Here is a 16,241-nt window from a genome sequence, read left to right on the forward strand (position 1 = left end):
TGAGAAAATGCCTTACAGCTGGATCTTGTGGAGGCATTTCCCCAACTGAAGCTCCTTTCTCTGTGATAACTCCAGCTGTGTCAAGTTGACACAAAACCAGCCAGTACAGAGGCATATGCTGGGAATCAGAGGACAGCCTTGGCCGTGGGTCTTTGTCTCCTACCTTGTTTAAAACAGGGTGTCTTATTCTCTTCCCAGCTAAGCACCAGAACTGACAATAGGCTCCCTTGGCTAGCTTCCTGTGGGGATCTGGGCTGTCTTTCCTGCTGGTAGTTAGCACTTTGCAGCCGGGATGCTGCCCAAGCAGCTGTGTGGGTGGGGCTGATGTACGCAGACCTTTGTTTTGAATGAAGGTGTGGTTCAGGTTCCTTTCCAGTGGTTTATGACCTTGTTCCTGACTGTGTGTTTAGAAGCCCCTGCTTCCGGGGCGTGAGTGTCCTCAAGTGCACACTTGTGCTCAAGCTATGAGCCAAGCACTGGGGACACGGGAATCAAAAGAAAGGGACTGAGTTATTTAGGGAACTGAGGTGGAATAGAGGATGTGGCCGACCCTGACAGAAGTAACAGGAAGCGCCATGAAGGAAGAGGTGGCCAGGAAAAGTCAGAGAGGCTGGCGGGAGCCCACAGAGGCAGACAGAGCCCCAGTGACAGATTGCAACCCAGAACGAGTTTTCATTTATGCGCATATTCTCGTCTTTGCAGACACAATTTTAAGTGTCGGATCGGCCCCCAGAAACGTGAATGTGGAAGAACATTATGTTTTTAGATGGCAAAATAATTCCATCAGCGGCTTAGACATCACAATCGTCCGGGCAGAAATCAGTGCCCACCAGAGAGGTAACGTCGGTGAGGGGTCCTGAATGCTCTCAGTCTGAAGCGTCTTCCTTCTCTGTGGTTTCCAGAACTATAACCCCCAAGTGAAGCCAGCCTTGTCTATCCTGTGCGTTTTTCCACGGAATCAGGCGTCAGGGTTCTTTTGCACAGCAAGTATAATTTCGTGCCAGGCCTGGCGACTCATCCCTGGAATGCCAGCACTCCTGAGGCTGAGGCAGGAGGATTGGTAGTGAGTTCTAGAGCAGCCCGGGTACATACAGTAAAGCCCTGTCTCAAAAGAACAAGAAAATAAAAGTGATTTTTCTTTTAGAAGTTAGATAGTGCCTAGCTCAGCCGCTCTTCCAGAGGTCCTGGGTTCAGTTCCCAGCATCTCCGTAAGGCAGCGCAGAGGAGATTGAGCAGCTCCATAGACTTCTGCAGTGGCATGCACACATGCACACGCTTAGATGTGCAATTAGACATGGCAACAGTAATGTAAATAGTACCATCGGGCTGGCAAGAGAGTTCTGTGGGTCACTGCAGGCACCTGCTGCTGACAGCCCGAGACGGATCCCGCAGATCCGACGAGGCTAAGTGACTTCGGTCCTCCGCATGTTTGCCACATACACGCACACAAAAGACATAAAACGTAACTTTAGAATAAGGAAAAGAATAGGTAGGGCAGGGCATGCTGCCGCGCTCCTTTAATCCCAGCACCCAAGAGGCAGAGGTGAGAGGATCTTTGGATTCGAGGCCAGCCTGGTCACAGACAAGGTCTAATGCATAGCCCTTTATCTGGAATTTTCTGTGTCAACCAGGCTGGTTTCAAACTCACAACCTCCTGAGTGCTAGGATTAAATGTGTGCAGCACCGCCTGGCTGTTTTGATTCTTTTTTTTTTTTTTTTCTTCAAGAAAGGGCTTTGATGTGTACTCTGGCCTCAGCCTCAAAGCAATCCTCCTGCCTCCGCCTTACAGCATGCATGCTTCATGTTCACGGGAGCTAATTTCTTTTTCTTTTCTTTTCTTTTTTTTTCCTTTTTTTTTTTTTTTTTTTTTTGGTTTTTCGAGACAGGGTTTCTCTGTATAGCCCTGGCTGTCCTGGAACTCATTTTGTAGACCAGGCTGGCCTTGAACTCAGAAATCCGCCTGCCTCTGCTTTGTGAGTGCTGGGATTAAAGGCATGCGCCACCATGCCCGGCTCGAGTTAATTTCTTTTCCCAACAAAATGGTACATGTTATGTCTCTGGTCCTGTTTATTTCTAGGAACGATGACCCAGAGATTCACAGTGAAGTTTTTAAGCCATCACAGTGGTGGTGAGAAGGAATTTTCTGGAAATCCAGGTAGGATGAATGACAGTGCTGCTCTTCTGCACAGACCTCAGCGTGGCACCCTGAGCTGTCCTATCCCGTGGTTATGAGACTGTCTTGAGTTGCTTTTGTTTCCATGCCAGTTTCTTTATTCCACGATAATCCACTTTCTCCTGTGGCAGATTTATATATTTATGTTTTAATATACAATGGTGCTTTGCATGCAAATTTTATTCTCTTTGGCCTTTGGTCGTCTTATATTTCGTGGGTTGGTTTGTTTTTGGTTTGTTTCTCATATGGCTTTTCTTTTCTTTTTTCTTTTCTTTTCTTTTCTTTCTTTTTTTTTTTTTTTTTCAAGACAGGGTTTCTCTGTGTAGCCCTGGCTGTCCTGGAACTCACTTGTAGACCAGGCTGGCCTCGAACTCAGAAATCCGCCTGCCTCTGCCTCCCAAGCGCTGGGATTAAAGGCGTGAGTCGGCTCATATGGCTTTTCTATGTAGCAAGCCCTGACTGTCCTGGAACTCCCTCTGTGGACTAAAGATCTGTTAAAGACTTGTGCTACAATGCCTGGCTGTTTCGCGATGGTTTTGTTGTGATTGTTGTTTTGCTTTAACTTTTTTTTTTTTAGTGATTTATTTTTATTTTATATTCCTTGGTGTTTTGCCTGCATGTGTGTCTGTTGGCTCCTCCTGGATCTGGAATTGTTCTTCACAACTGGAATAGTTGTGATCCGCTATGTGGGTGCTGGGAATGGAACCCTATTCCTCTACGAGAGCAGCCACTGCTCTTAACTGCTGAGGCGTCTCTCCAACCCCTTGTTTAAAAATTATTTTTATGTTTTATTTATTTATGTGTGTGTGTGTGTGTGTGTGTGTGTGTTCACACACCTGTGCCACTTGTGTGCAGGTGCCATGAGGACCAGAGGAGGGTGTGAGATTACTGAGATCCACACCCAGCAGTTGTGGATCGCCTAGCATGGGTGCTGGGAACCAACCTTGGATCCTCTGGAAGAGCAACAAGTAACTGTTGAGCCAGCTCTCTGGCCCCTGGGAGGTTTTTGGCTTTGTTTTGTTTTTGAGATGTGGTGTTTGTGTGTAGCCAAGGTTGGCCTCAAACTTGTGATCTCATGCCTCCCCTCACCCTCAGAGTAGCTAGGATTAAAGTCCCAGAACTACTACCACCTGGTACCATTGGCCGTTTAAGAAACCGGATACTGTTGTGGCCACTGTCCTCCGAGTAGCCATTACTACCTTAGTCAGAGCAACTGCGGCTGGCTATATCTAAGAGAGACCCCAACAAGGTCAGGCCTGTTCTGCCCCCAGCTGTGTTTGGGAGGTACCGTCGGACAGGAAGTCACTGCCCATGCCGGGTGGGATTCTCAGTGATGCCGCTGACTTACAGTTATCCACACTCCTGCGAGCTAGCCCACAAGTGCATTGGGCTTGTGTCTCCTGACTGCATGCTCATTTGTCTCGCCCCAGGAAAAGCTAACACCAGCTTTCTATTCATATATCTGCCCATTACACCGTCTTTTGGCCTCTCGGTGCCTGTTATGTCCTGTGGGAGCGCTCAGCACGTGAGATGTGGTAACCTATGTGGTAATATTTTGGATAAGCTGTGATAAATAAAATACATTAGGAGAGGTTGGTATCCAGAAATGGTGGGAAATACAGCCTGATACAGAAATGGGACAGAGAGCCAGGCGTGGTGGTGCACACCTTTAATCCCAGCACTTGGGAGGCAGAGGCAGGTGGATTTCTGAGTTTGAGGTTAGCCTGGTCTACAGAGTGAGTTCCAGGATAGCCAGGGCTACACAGAGAAATCCTGTCTCGGAAAAAAAAAAGAAAGAAAGAAAGAAAGAAATGGTATGGAGACCCTGATCGGCTCCTGCTGTGTAGCACTGGCACTAAACCACACCCGGGGATGGAGAGGGCAGTGTGGATGTGCACGGAGCAGGCTGTGGCTGTAGGAAGTTGTTTTGGGAAATGTTGGTGCTGTTCCTAGGGAACGAACGGCACAGCCTTCAGTGTAAGTGGGTCGTGTTGTGAGCGTTCTCCCTCCACACCTCAAGAACTGTGGTTACACATGGGTGTCATCACACCGGGCTAAGAATTTAATAAGTCAAAAAAAAAAATCACAACAGTAAATAGAAATCACCAGCCTCCTGTTTCAGCTTCCCCAGAGTTGCTGTGTTGGCTGCTGGGGTGGTGTGTACGAATGGCCAAAGCCAGGGCTCCCCTAGGCCCCTGTCTTAGGGTTCCCATTGCTGAGAAGAGACACCATGACCAAGGCAACTCTTTTAAAGGACGGTATTCAGTTGGGGCTGGCTTACAGGTTCAGAGGTTCAGTCCCTTATCATTAAGGCGGGAAACATGGCAGCGTCCAGGCATACAGGGTGCTGGAGAAGGAGCCCTGAATTCGACACCCAAGGCAGTCAGGGGAGAAGACTGGCTTCCAGGCAGTCAGGAGGAGGGTCTCCAAGCCCACCCCCACAGTGACACACTTCCTCCAACAAGGCCACACCTCCTAATAGTGCCACTCCCTGGGCCAGAGCCCTTCCAAGCCTCCCAGTTTCCCTCTTGCTGTCTTACCTGAAGGGGAGGGAAGATGGCAGCCCTCGCTGCTTTGTCTTTTGTGTCTAGGTTACCAGCTTGGCAAGCCGGTCCGAGCCCTGCGTGCCGACGACGGGATGAACGTCAGCACACTGCACCTCTGGCAGCCAGGTGAGGTGGTTTTACCGTTTGTGATTCAATAAATGTGCTCTGCCCCTGATAGCCTGCAGTTAGAAACATTGCTGCCCTTCTGGTGTGTGGGGAGGGGAAGTTTTTTGTTTCCGGGACATTTTTTTTTTGTTTTCCTTTTTCAAGGATGCCTTGCCTGTTGTACCTAAAGTGCTAGGTATTTGTAAGAGCGTTTCAGGCAGGGTTGTGCTGTCTGTGGCCATGGCCCATCATGCTGTTCCTTGGAGCCAGAACAGCTCCCTCTGAACAGAGGGCACGCAGCGTGGCAGTGGGAGTTGCCCACACCTGCCTGAAGCAGCAACATCTGGCTTACAGGAAGCCCCCAGTGCCTGGTCCAAGAATTCTCACACAGGATGGAACACCTTCGTCTGGCTTTGAGGGGATCAGGAGGACTAGAGCAGCGATTCTCAACCCTCCCAATGCTGCGACCTTTTATACAGTTCTTCACGTTGTGGTGACCCCCCCAACCGTAAAATAATTTCCTCGATTCTTCATAAATGTAATTTTGCTACGGTTATAAATTGCAGTGTAACTACCTGACATGCAGGCTATCTGGTATGCGACCCCTAAAGGGGTCACAACTCCCAGGTTGGGAACCACTGGATTAGAGTTTTCAGAAGCTAGAAACTTTATTTTGTTTTGTTTAGCCAGGTTCGTTGGTGCATTGCTGTGGCCCCAACACTTAAAAGGTGGAGGCAGGAGGATCAGGCAATCAGGCCATCCTCGGCTACATCAACAATTCAGGCCAACCTGGGCTATGTGAGACCTTGTCTCCAAAAAAAAAAAGATAAAAAATTAACACTTTTTGTTTGTTCGAAACAAGGTCTATTTGCCCAGGCTGGCCTTCAACCCCCATGCCCCTGCCTCAGCCTCCTGTGTGAAAGAGGTTTCAGGAAGTTCTTGAAGTAAATCCTTACTTGTATTTAGCAGAACAGTGAGGGGCTCATCCTTCTGTTGCAGCTGGAAGGGGCCTGTGCACATCAGCCACTCTCAGACCCGTTTTATTTGGAGAAAATGTCTTCTCTGGCTGCCTGCTAGAAGTTGGGATTAAGGAGAACTGTACACAGCTCAGGTGGGTCTTGTTGGTTGGTTTGTGTGAGGCATGGCCAGGAAGATCTGCTACTCTTGGGTCCTCCTGGCTCTACCTCCCCAAAGCTGGCTCCCGTGAGTTTCACTGATGAATTTTCCTGCATTTTGAGTGGTCTCCTTAAAACTAGTTACCTGTGTGAATGTTAATGACAGAAGACTGAAAAGTTACAATGGACCCTGGTATGGTTGTGTGTGTGTGTGTGTGTGTGTGTGTGTGTGTGTGTGTGGAGGGGGGGAGGAGAGGTACAAGCATGCCCCAGTATTTGTGGTATGTGCATGTGTATATGTGTGTGAATATGAGTGTGTGTACAGGTGCTTGCAAGCCTTGTGTGTGTCTGTTGTATATGTCAATGTACAGGCACCTGCCTGCCCTGGTGTGTGTGTGTGTGTGTGTGTGTGTGTGTATGTGTATGTGTATGTGTGTATGTGTCTTACCCTGGGCCATCCTGGTAACTCTGATATTTTTGTTTTTGTTTGAAGTTGGTGTCACATTCCCATCGTGTAATTAATCATTGGAAAGTAAGTGCCTCAGGCAGACACACTGCTCATGCCACCATCCCAGCACGGTAGAGGCTGAGGCAGGGTTGCTGCTTAGGGTCCTCATGGGCTGCACCTAACACCCTGTCTCAACATAAAATCAAACAAACGGTTCGTCAGGATGACTCTGCAGATAAAGGCGATTGCTGCCAAGCCTGAGGGTCTGAGCTCAAGACCAAGGCTCCTGTGGTGAAAGAAAACTGACTCATTCAGGTTGTCCTTTGACCTCCCCAGGATACACGCACACATACACAAATGGCTAAAAAACTAAAGACAAGAAAAGGTGAACAACCGAGTGTCATTTGGGCCTTTCATGACGTTATGGAAGGCTTTATGGGGCTGGAGGGATGGCTCAGCCCTTTGGCCGTGGGTACTGCTGCACCCAGGCCTGCGCAAGTTTCTGTTTGAATGTGCTTCCCGTTCCTTCTGTCTGTGCCCGCAGGGATGGACGTGCCAGTTCATTTGGTAATTCCCTTTTCTGCCTGCAGGACCCACTTTTACTACAGTGGTAGCACCTTTTGCTGTCCTCACAGCAGAGTGGGACGGACGGACGGCTCCAGGTTTTCCGCACCCTCCCAACAGTTGCGAGTTTCCTTGTTTTCTTTTTTTTTTTTTTTACATTTATCTTTACTTTGTGGGAGGATGCGTGACCATACATACGCTTCACACGTGGAGGGCAGAGAACAACTCTTGGGAGCCAGGGCTCCCTCTGGCCACGCAGTCTAGAAATCCAACTCAGGTTGTTAGGCCTGCATACACACTCCTCCACCCACTGAGCCATCTCACCGGCCCCTCCTAGTACACTCCCAGTACTTATAATGTATTCATTTCATGGTATAAGCGTTTTTTGGTTTTTTGAGACAGGGTTTCTCTGTATAGCTCTGGCTGACCTGGAACTCACTCTGTAGACCAGGCTGGCCTCGAACTCAGAAATCCGCCTGCCTCTGCCTCCTGAGTGCTGGATTAAAGGCGTGCGCCACCGCCCGGCTCTGGTATGAGCATTCTTTACCTGATGTGTGTCTGAGCACCGAGTGCGAGCAGTGCTTGCAGAGGTCAGAAGAGGCTGTCAGGTGCCCTTGAACTGGAGTCCCAGGTGGTTGTGAGCTACCAAGTGGGTGCCGGGATTTGAACCCTAGCCGTGGGGGCTGGGTGAGACGGCCATTGCTGCCACCAAGCAAGGAGCAAGAGTGTATTTAAAAATTACATGCTACAAACCCAAGTCTGGAAGAGCTGCAAGCATTCCTTTTGTTTGGTTGGTTTGGTTTGTTTGTTTTTCTAAGACAGGGTTTCTCTGGGTAGCCCTGGCTGTCCTGGAACTCGATCTGTAGACCAGGCTGGCCTCGAACTCAGAGAGATCCTCTTTCCTCTGCCTCCCAAGTGCTGGGATTAAAGGTGTGCGCCACCACACCCAGCTAGCAGCAAGTATTCTTAACTGCTGAGCCATTTCTCCAGCCCCTACATCCTGTTTTTAATGCCAGTCGCTCCAGCAGATTTTTATCTGGGCTCCCAGCAAAGACATGACATGTCCACTCTTGGAAAAGGACCGGAGGACCAGCCCCGCTGGCCACCGGCTGAGAAGCGTTATCTCCGTTTCGTGCAGGGAGAATGTCCTTCAGAGACTGGATTTGCTGATACAGGCAACGCACGTTGCGAGGAGAGGCAACTCGGACTACAGTGATCTGAGTGATGGCTGGCTGGAGATCATACGTGAGTCAGGCTGGCCACACACAGGGGCTGACTGCTATTGATCCTATTGTCACCAGCCGTGGCTCCAGAGCCTGGCGCATTTGCCTGGGGCTCCCTGCAGGCTAGAATCTTTCGTTTCCCGGCTCTCTCGTGGCTTTTGCTAAAAGGGGAAACTACCTCAAGCTTCCTCTTGCTGAGAGTCTGGGCTTGAAGATGCACAGGGCATGTCGGTTTGCACTTCTGTCTTGAGCGCCCAAGAATATTGGCATCGAGGGTTGACCTAGTAGTTTATAGAGAATGAAAATGTGGTGCTAAGTGAAAGGGGCCCAGATACAGACCAACCAGGAGCTCCAACTGCGTTTGTGTGCAGCGCCCAGAATGGACAGATGCAAATAGAAAGCAGAGTCATGAGTGCAAGGACTCAGGAAGGCATTCCTGTGTGCTGGAGAGTTCTTCTGTACAGGGAAGTTTAAAAGTGAATCTGGGGCTGAGATGTGGTTCCGCATAGTGTGTAGTCTGTGGCTATTCTGTGGCTTTCAGCGACAAGTTTAGATACTGATTTATTTATCATATGTAAGTACACTGTAGCTGTCTTCCGACACCCCAGAAGAGGGCGTCAGATCTCATAACGGATGGTTGTGAGCCATCATGTGGTTGCTGGGATTTGAACTCACGACCTTTAGAAGAGCAGTCGACGCTCTTAACCACAGAGCCATCTCACCAGCCCCCCCTTTTTTTTTTCGTTTTAAGAAAAGATTTTTTTTTTTTAAATTTATGTGTGTGTTTGTGGAAGTTTATACCATATGTGTGCTGGCGCCCTTGGAAGGGGTATCAAGTTACAGGTGATTGTGAGCTGCTGTGTTGGTGCTGGGAATTGAACCTGGGTCCTCTGAAAGAGCAGCAAGTGCTCTTAAATGCTGAGACATCTCTGTAGCCCCAGACGCTGAATCTCTGTGTTTGGTTTCAGTCTGTGGGCTGGGACCTCATTCAGCACACAGGGAAGCACTTCGACACCACCCAGGTGCTTAGACGCTGTGAGGTCACATAGTCATGGAGTGACAACAAACAGCCTCGCTAGAGAATTGTGTCTCGCGACTGGAGAGCCAGACCATATCACCTTCCATCCCTTCGGGTATCAAGTGTGACACTGGAGGACAGCTGCTATTAACAGATGTCTAACTTGACATTCCCGCAGGTGCCGACACCCCTGATACAGGGGCCGACCTGCCCCTGAGCCGTGCGAATGGCGTGTGCCCGGAAGTTCCAGCCCGGCTCTCCATCCGCATTCTTACTGCTGAAGCTGGCTCTGTGGAAGGGGTGGCTCAGCGGGAGATCCTGGCTGTGGAGACAAGGTGTGGTTCCCTCCCTGAGAGTTGCCAAAGAGAAGGAGTGCTAGGCCGGGATCTGCACACTCGCAAATGGCAATTGTTTAGAACTGTGTTAATAGCTATGATGCTAGAGCTGTGTAAGTGGAAGGCGCAGACACCACCCTCAGGAGTATTTGTAAGGCTCGGTGTTAGAGCTGCTGCAGTGTCAGGGGAAGGCCAGGGCTAGTAAGGGCCTGCTCGGTGCTGAGGGTATTGGGTAGCAAATTGGTGATGGAATATGGCCACTGTTGGGAGGCTTTGCCGGGCCCCATAGGGTCAGATCATGGCGTTGTGTGACTTTAGACGTTTAATATGCAGTAGCCTAATGTAAGAAATGATGATGCCTCTGTGCATCGTGTCGTTACCTTAGGTGACAGGTTCCACTTAGCAAAGAATGATGGGCGCTATTCAATTTGGGAGAGTCCCCATGCCTGTAAGGTCAGAGAGGGTCTCTTTCTGTTTCCCTCCAGCTCACCTTGTCCTGGGACAGTTTTCATACTGGGGACATCCTCCTCGGGCACATCCTCACCTCACCTGGCCTTAGTAAAGAGAAGCCACCTTGTCCAGGGAGATATAGGCAGACGTTGTTGTTGTTGTTGTAGTTGTCTGGCCAGGTCATGTTCATGATGGCCAGAATCATCAACAGCTCTGGCAGGCAGGCTCTGGATTCAGGCTGGTATCTTCCGACCCACTGAGCAGAGAGCAGGGAGTGGTGTGTCCCCGACCCCCATGGAAAGTTGGGGAGCAGTTACCAGAACAGGAGAAGAGGCGCTGATTTCCCATCAGACCCCACTTCAGAGAGTTGGGATGGAGCCAAGGCGACACCCCGCTCCCACAGTGCTGCTTTGAGGACTTGCCATGATATGTAAAAAGCACCTTAGGTCTGTGCTGCGGGCACGGCCTGCCTTCGGTATATCGATGGTCAGCTGCTGTTTTTATTAGACTGTTGGAGACAAGCAATCTTTGTGAAGAGAACCTGTCTACAGTGACTTGGACCGGAGGAGGGAGCTGGCCACGGCAGCCAGTGATGGGTACTTGTAGATTCTGGGTCTAGACTTGTGATGCGGCGCTTGGCTTCCTAGTCGGCGGCCACACTACCTTACGGTCGTCCCCTTCTAGGTTTTCCACCGTGACCTGGCAGTACCAGTGTGGGCTCACCTGTGAGGACAAGGCCGACCTTCTCCCTCTCACTGCCTCTGTAGAGTTCATTAACGTCCCTGCGCAGATGCCCCGCCCCCCGACGAGGTAAGCCAATGGCAGGTGCAGGCTCCTTCCTGCTTCTCTCTTGCTCTCCCTGTAACCCTCCCACGTGCTTTTGTAGATTCCAGATCAACTTCACAGAGTACGACTGTACCCGCAATGAGCTGTGTTGGCCCCAACTCCTGTACCCTCTGACCCAGTACTATCAAGGTAGGGAAGCCAGATTTCTGTGTGCTGTTCATTATGTTGTGCCCGTTAAACCTGTGTAAACGTCCCAGACAAGTTAAAACACAAAAGACTTAACAAGAAACCACGCCAATATCGATGTTTAGAAATTATGATATCAATGAATGGTTGCCACTAGTAATCACTAAGTTATTACCTTATGACTCAGTTGTTGGGACAGGGGTTGTCGCCTGCAAGTGTCATAGCTGGCAGGGAAACAAGCCACCAAGAAACGAGAATGAATGGAAACTCAGTTCAGCCTAACTTAATCATCCAGGCTGGGTCAAACTTGGGAGTCTGATGTCAGGTGATTTATTGCCGGCATATTTAAACACAGTACAATTTGGGGGAAAGTTTCCTGGTATAATCCAGTGCCCAGTACACAAGGAGAAATAATTAAGATTGAAACACAACTCAAAGTCCATGTCCCTACTTCCAAGAAGGGTTCTAGGGCTGGAGAGATGGTTCAGTGGTTAAGAGCACTGACTGCTCTTCCAGATTCTAGAGGTCCTGAGTTCAAGTCCCAGGAACCACATGGCGGCTCACAACCATCTGGAATGGGATCCGATGCCCTCTTCTGGTGTGTCTGAAGACAGCGACAGTGTACTCACATACATAAATAATATGAAAACAAAGGGTTCTAGAGTAGACTGCCTGTATTAGCTTGAGAGCCCAAGGAAGGACCTGGCATCGTCACTATCTCATTTAGATAGTGTAGAAGACATTTGGGCTGTTAGCCATCTCTGGTCTCGGTTGTGAGAGCCTGCGGGAGCCCTGGCAATACAGATTACATAAGTTCATTTAGACTATTAGCCACCTCCAGTCCTGGTTGTTGGATCTTGATATGGCCTGGCCCAACAGATAGCAGATCACCAGGCTGTTAGCCACCCCCATTCCTAGCCTTCTGGTTGGAAAAACAGGTTGTGTGTCCTTTCCTTTGCGAGCATGATCCTGTATGCTCCACATTCCTGGCTTCCCTGGCAATTTGCGGGCACAAGGACCTTCGAGCTCTTAACAACTGCCTTTCGATGTCTTTCAGGGGAGCCCCAGTCTCAATGTGTGGCCAAAGGCCTGATGCTGCTGTCACTCCTCATGCTGGCTGTCCTCCTCAGGCACCCCTGGGTCAGGATGTGCAAAGCCTGGGACTCAGCTCCCATCTACCATTAAGTTTCCTCGGAGACTCAGCGTACTCAGCGGCTCCCCATCAGCCCGTGCGCCCCTCTGAAACCTGTCGGTTTGAGACAGGGTCTCTCTACGTAGCCCTGGCTTGCTTCTAAGCTCACAGAGATTTGCCTGTCTCCACCTCTGGAGTGCTGGATTAAAGGCATGCTCCACCATGCCTGGCCTCTCTGAACCATTTTAATAAACAGAATGTCTATTTTTATAGAAATTCTTAGTGGTAAGTGGATTTGAGTCAAATATCTAGATGTTCAGAGTGGCTCCGGATGATCATTCACGATTCTAGCTGGATGCAGGGGAATTGGGGGGGGGGGTGTAATGTCAGAGAATGAAGCCCAGCACGGATTTCTAATCACAGGGGTTTTATTTTTGCCCAGACTAGATTGATGCAAGCAGGTAAGTATAAAGAAAAGATTGATTACTGTCACATATTCCAGAGAAAGGGTTAGAAAATGCTTTATAAAGGCTTTTAGGCTGGGGGGTGGTGGCGCACGCCTTTGATCCTAGCACTTGGGAGGCAGAGGCAGGTGCATTTCTGAGTTCAAGGTCAGCCTGGTCTACAGAGTGAGTTCCAGGACAGCCAAGGCTACACAGAGAAACCCTGTCCTGGAAAAAAAAAAAAGGCTTTTAGATCAAAATTGAATTTTATATGATGATGATAGTGGTGGTGGTGGCAGTGATGATGATGGTGACGATGATGGCAACGATGATGATGATGATTAGTGTGTGTGTTTTTGAGTGATGCAAGTACATTGAGGACAAGCTTGGGGAGTCAGTTTTCTCCTTCTGCCTTTGGTATCCAGGGAGGGAATGCCTGTGGTCAGGCTTGTGTAGACAGTGCCTTTACCCAAGAGCCATCTCAGCCCTTCTATAGTATTAAATGCTGAATTTCTCACTATGTAGACCAGACCAGCCTAGAACTCATAGAGATCCACCTCCTCCCCCTTCTGAGTGCTGAGTTTAAAAGTGTGCACCACAATGTCTCAGGCAGCTTTCTTAAACTGCCCCGGGCCACCTATCCAGTGGTGACACTGCCCGTAGTTGTCTGGATCTTCCCCATCAATCAGCAACCAAGATAATTCGTCATAGCCATGGCTACCGGACAGTCAGATCTGTGTCATCCCTCAGTTGAGACTCCCTCGTCTCAGGTGACATCGTGTCACGTTGACAGTAAAACCTAAACTGGTCATTTGAGCTGAGATCCAAAGGAGTCAGCTTTGAGACGGTCCAGTGGGCCAGTATTTTAAACTGAAGGACTCCAGAGTTCAAGTGTGTAGGCCAGGAAAAAGCAGGGAGGGGGTGTGGTCCAGCAAAAGGAGCCAGGGCCCAGGGTAGGAAGCAGAAGCCGCGTCGTCTCGTGTGTTCTCCTCTGCAGTGGTGAGGGGTTGGATTTTATTTGGGATGCAGTAAGAGAAGCCGAAGATTTTAAGCACACACCAGAGTATATGTTAGTGCAGAGTCTCATGGCTGCCGGAGGTTAGCAGTGCGGCTTGAGGGATTACAGAGGCCCTACACTGCACCATTTAGGGCCTAGTTCCACGGACTGTACCCCTCCTGGGCTGGCAAATTCACCATGACAAAGGCAGCTGGTGGTGGCTGGCTGCGACTGAAACGGTATCTTGTGGGTGAATGGATGTTCTCAGACTGACTAAGGATGATGACTGCATTCTCTGTACCTTCACTAAGAATAAAGGGGTTGTATACTTGAAACAGAACTTAACGGGCACACAAAATGGTTAAGAGTCTCCTCCCAACCCCCATTAGGCTGGAGAGAGGGCTCAGTGGTTAGAGCACACATTCTCCTTTTAGAGGGCCCGAGTATGGTTCCCATGTCAGGCAGCTCACTCTAATTCTAGTTCATGGGGGAGTGGGGGGACTCTAAATCCCCTGGCTTCTGCAAGTCATGCATGCACACACACACTTTAAAATAATAAAAATCTCTTTAAAAGGTTTATTTGTGTGCTTGAGAGCATATATGCGCAGAAGTCTATCAAGGTCAGAAGAAGGCATTGGATTTTCTGAAACTGCAGTTACACGTGGTTGTGAGACACCTGATTGAGTCCTAGGAACCCAAAGCTTACTGCTAAGAGCTGTAAATCTTAACTCCTGAGCTATCTCTCCAGACCCCAGGACTCATTAAAAAACAAACAAACAAACAAAAAAAGCCCAAGTTACTGAGTATACCTGCCTAGCACGTATAAAGTCCTGGGTTCCATCTGCTGCACAACACAAACCTGATGTGGTCATGCTTGCCTGTGATTACAGCACTGGAGGAGGCATAATGGGTTAGATAAGAAGAATCTGGAGTTCAAAATCATCCTCAACCGGACTGACATACATGGGACCCTGTCTCAGAAAAGGAAGGAAAGGAAGGGAGAAAGAGAAAGAAAGAAAATAAGTAGATAAGCATATTTCTCATCCTCTGGTGCATGACCCCACACCCATGCACACGTGGACAGCATTAGTTGGATTTAGGGGATTATCACAAAAGAAGACATGAAATTGAGAGGAGAACATTTTGGAATACTGAGGGAGTTGGATAGAGAAACGGGCTGAATATAATCATAATTTGGTTGTATACATGTATGAAATCCTCGAAAATAAAGAACATTTAAGAGGAAATAAAGCCACGGGGCACGATGGTGCACACGTTTAATTTCAACACAAGGTGGGGGGAGGATGATCTCGGTGAGTTCGAGGTCAGCCTGATCTACAAGGCGAAGTCCAGAACAGCCAGGACTACAAAATGAGACGCTGTCAGAAAAGAGAGGGGAGAAGAGAGCGAAGAAGAAAAGAGGAGGGGAGGGGAGAGGAGAGGAGAGGAAAGAGAAGAGTCGAGAAGAGAAAAAAAGACTTCAAGAAGTGCCGGACGTGATGGTGCACATCTTTAATCCCAGCGCTCGGGAGGTAGAGGCAGGCGGATCTACACACCACGGAAGACCAATGAAGAACTGAAAACACAAAACTCTAAAAGCCGCGCGGGAGGGGGGGTCACCTAATTAGGGGAATCCTGCCTCCTGTGCACCGATTGGCTGATCCGCAATGACGGACTGCCACGATCCTGGCCGTTCATTGGTCACTATGCGGTGGGCGGTTCCCCGGGGCGGAACCGGAACCGGCTGCGGCGGTGGGCGGGGCGTGGCGGGTGGCTGTGGCGGCGGCTGAGCGGTGGCCGCGGTGGCAACGGAGGGGAGCCCCATGGTGCGGGTGCGCGGGCCGTGGAGGCTGAGCGAGGCGGCGCCGCCATGGGCTCCCTCTTCCGCAGCGAGAGCATGTGCCTGGCGCAGCTCTTCCTGCAGTCGGGCACGGCCTACGAGTGTCTGAGCGCGCTGGGCGAGAAGGGCCTGGTGCAGTTCCGAGACGTGAGTGTCCCCGCGGCCTGCGGGCCTGGGAGGTCCCAGGGCTGGGCGCCGCCAAAGCAGGCTGGCACAGCGGGGGACTCGGGCAGGGAGATCGCTTGCAGGGTAGCCAAGGAGGCCCCCCCCCCCCCCAAGGAGGTGGACTTTGAGCCGAGACCCAGATGTGACAGGAGCTGTCAGGCAGACAGAGGAGGGTCTCTGGAGATGGCTTTGCAGGTTAGCTTAGGGAGACCCCCTCCAAGGAGACGATCTTTGAGCTGAGATCCGGATGGAACAGGAGCTGGCAGTGGGAAGATGTGGAGGAGGAGGTTCCCCAGAAGTGGTTTTCCGGGGTGACTAAGGAGGGACCTCTCGGAGCAGTAATAGATGGGAGAAGAGAGGCGGGAAGAGGGATGAGGTAGGCCGACAGGTTGTGAGTCCTTCGAGAGCTTTTGAATTCTTAACTCCTGTGTGATGCTGGTGCCGGCGTGGTTGGCAAGTGACAGGGACCTGGGTCACGGTCAGTAGGTGTGGAATGGAGGCTGTCTCTGCAACTATAATAACACACTTGTGAACGCGGCCCTTGGCTCATGTTCAACCTCCGTGCTCTGGCAACTTGTAAGGGTCAGGACCTTGCCCAACTTGTTCCTTTCCTCTTTTTCCACGAGTGGCCCGGGCCCTGGCATTTATTGGCATTAATAAACAATTGTTGGATGAATACAAAAGCTTTTATTGACTTCTGGCCCTGGGGACTCAG

The 16,241-nt window shown here is 50.0% G+C and overlaps 2 protein-coding genes across 2 annotated transcripts in view; both read left to right on the forward strand.

The window, feature by feature from the left end:
* Tctn2 (tectonic family member 2) overlaps positions 1–12,351 on the forward strand; it is a 28,234-nt gene extending 15,883 nt beyond the window's left edge. The window contains exons 10-18 of the mRNA XM_021186903.1: positions 703–837; positions 2,078–2,155; positions 4,765–4,845; positions 5,824–5,935; positions 8,090–8,196; positions 9,371–9,527; positions 10,662–10,787; positions 10,864–10,952; positions 12,007–12,351. Of these exons, the coding sequence (XP_021042562.1) occupies positions 703–837; positions 2,078–2,155; positions 4,765–4,845; positions 5,824–5,935; positions 8,090–8,196; positions 9,371–9,527; positions 10,662–10,787; positions 10,864–10,952; positions 12,007–12,134 (1,013 nt within the window). The 3' untranslated portion in view covers positions 12,135–12,351. The remainder of the gene's footprint in view (positions 1–702; positions 838–2,077; positions 2,156–4,764; positions 4,846–5,823; positions 5,936–8,089; positions 8,197–9,370; positions 9,528–10,661; positions 10,788–10,863; positions 10,953–12,006) is intronic.
* Positions 12,352–15,290: 2,939 nt separating this feature from the next.
* The window catches only part of Atp6v0a2 (ATPase H+ transporting V0 subunit a2), a 32,372-nt gene continuing 31,421 nt past the window's right edge, over positions 15,291–16,241 (forward strand). Inside the window, exon 1 of the mRNA XM_021222471.2 lies at positions 15,291–15,508. Within this exon, the coding sequence (XP_021078130.1) occupies positions 15,392–15,508 (117 nt within the window). The 5' untranslated portion in view covers positions 15,291–15,391. The remainder of the gene's footprint in view (positions 15,509–16,241) is intronic.

This window comes from Mus pahari, chromosome 23 (genome assembly GCF_900095145.1).
Source record: "Mus pahari chromosome 23, PAHARI_EIJ_v1.1, whole genome shotgun sequence".
NCBI lineage: Eukaryota > Metazoa > Chordata > Mammalia > Rodentia > Muridae > Mus > Mus pahari.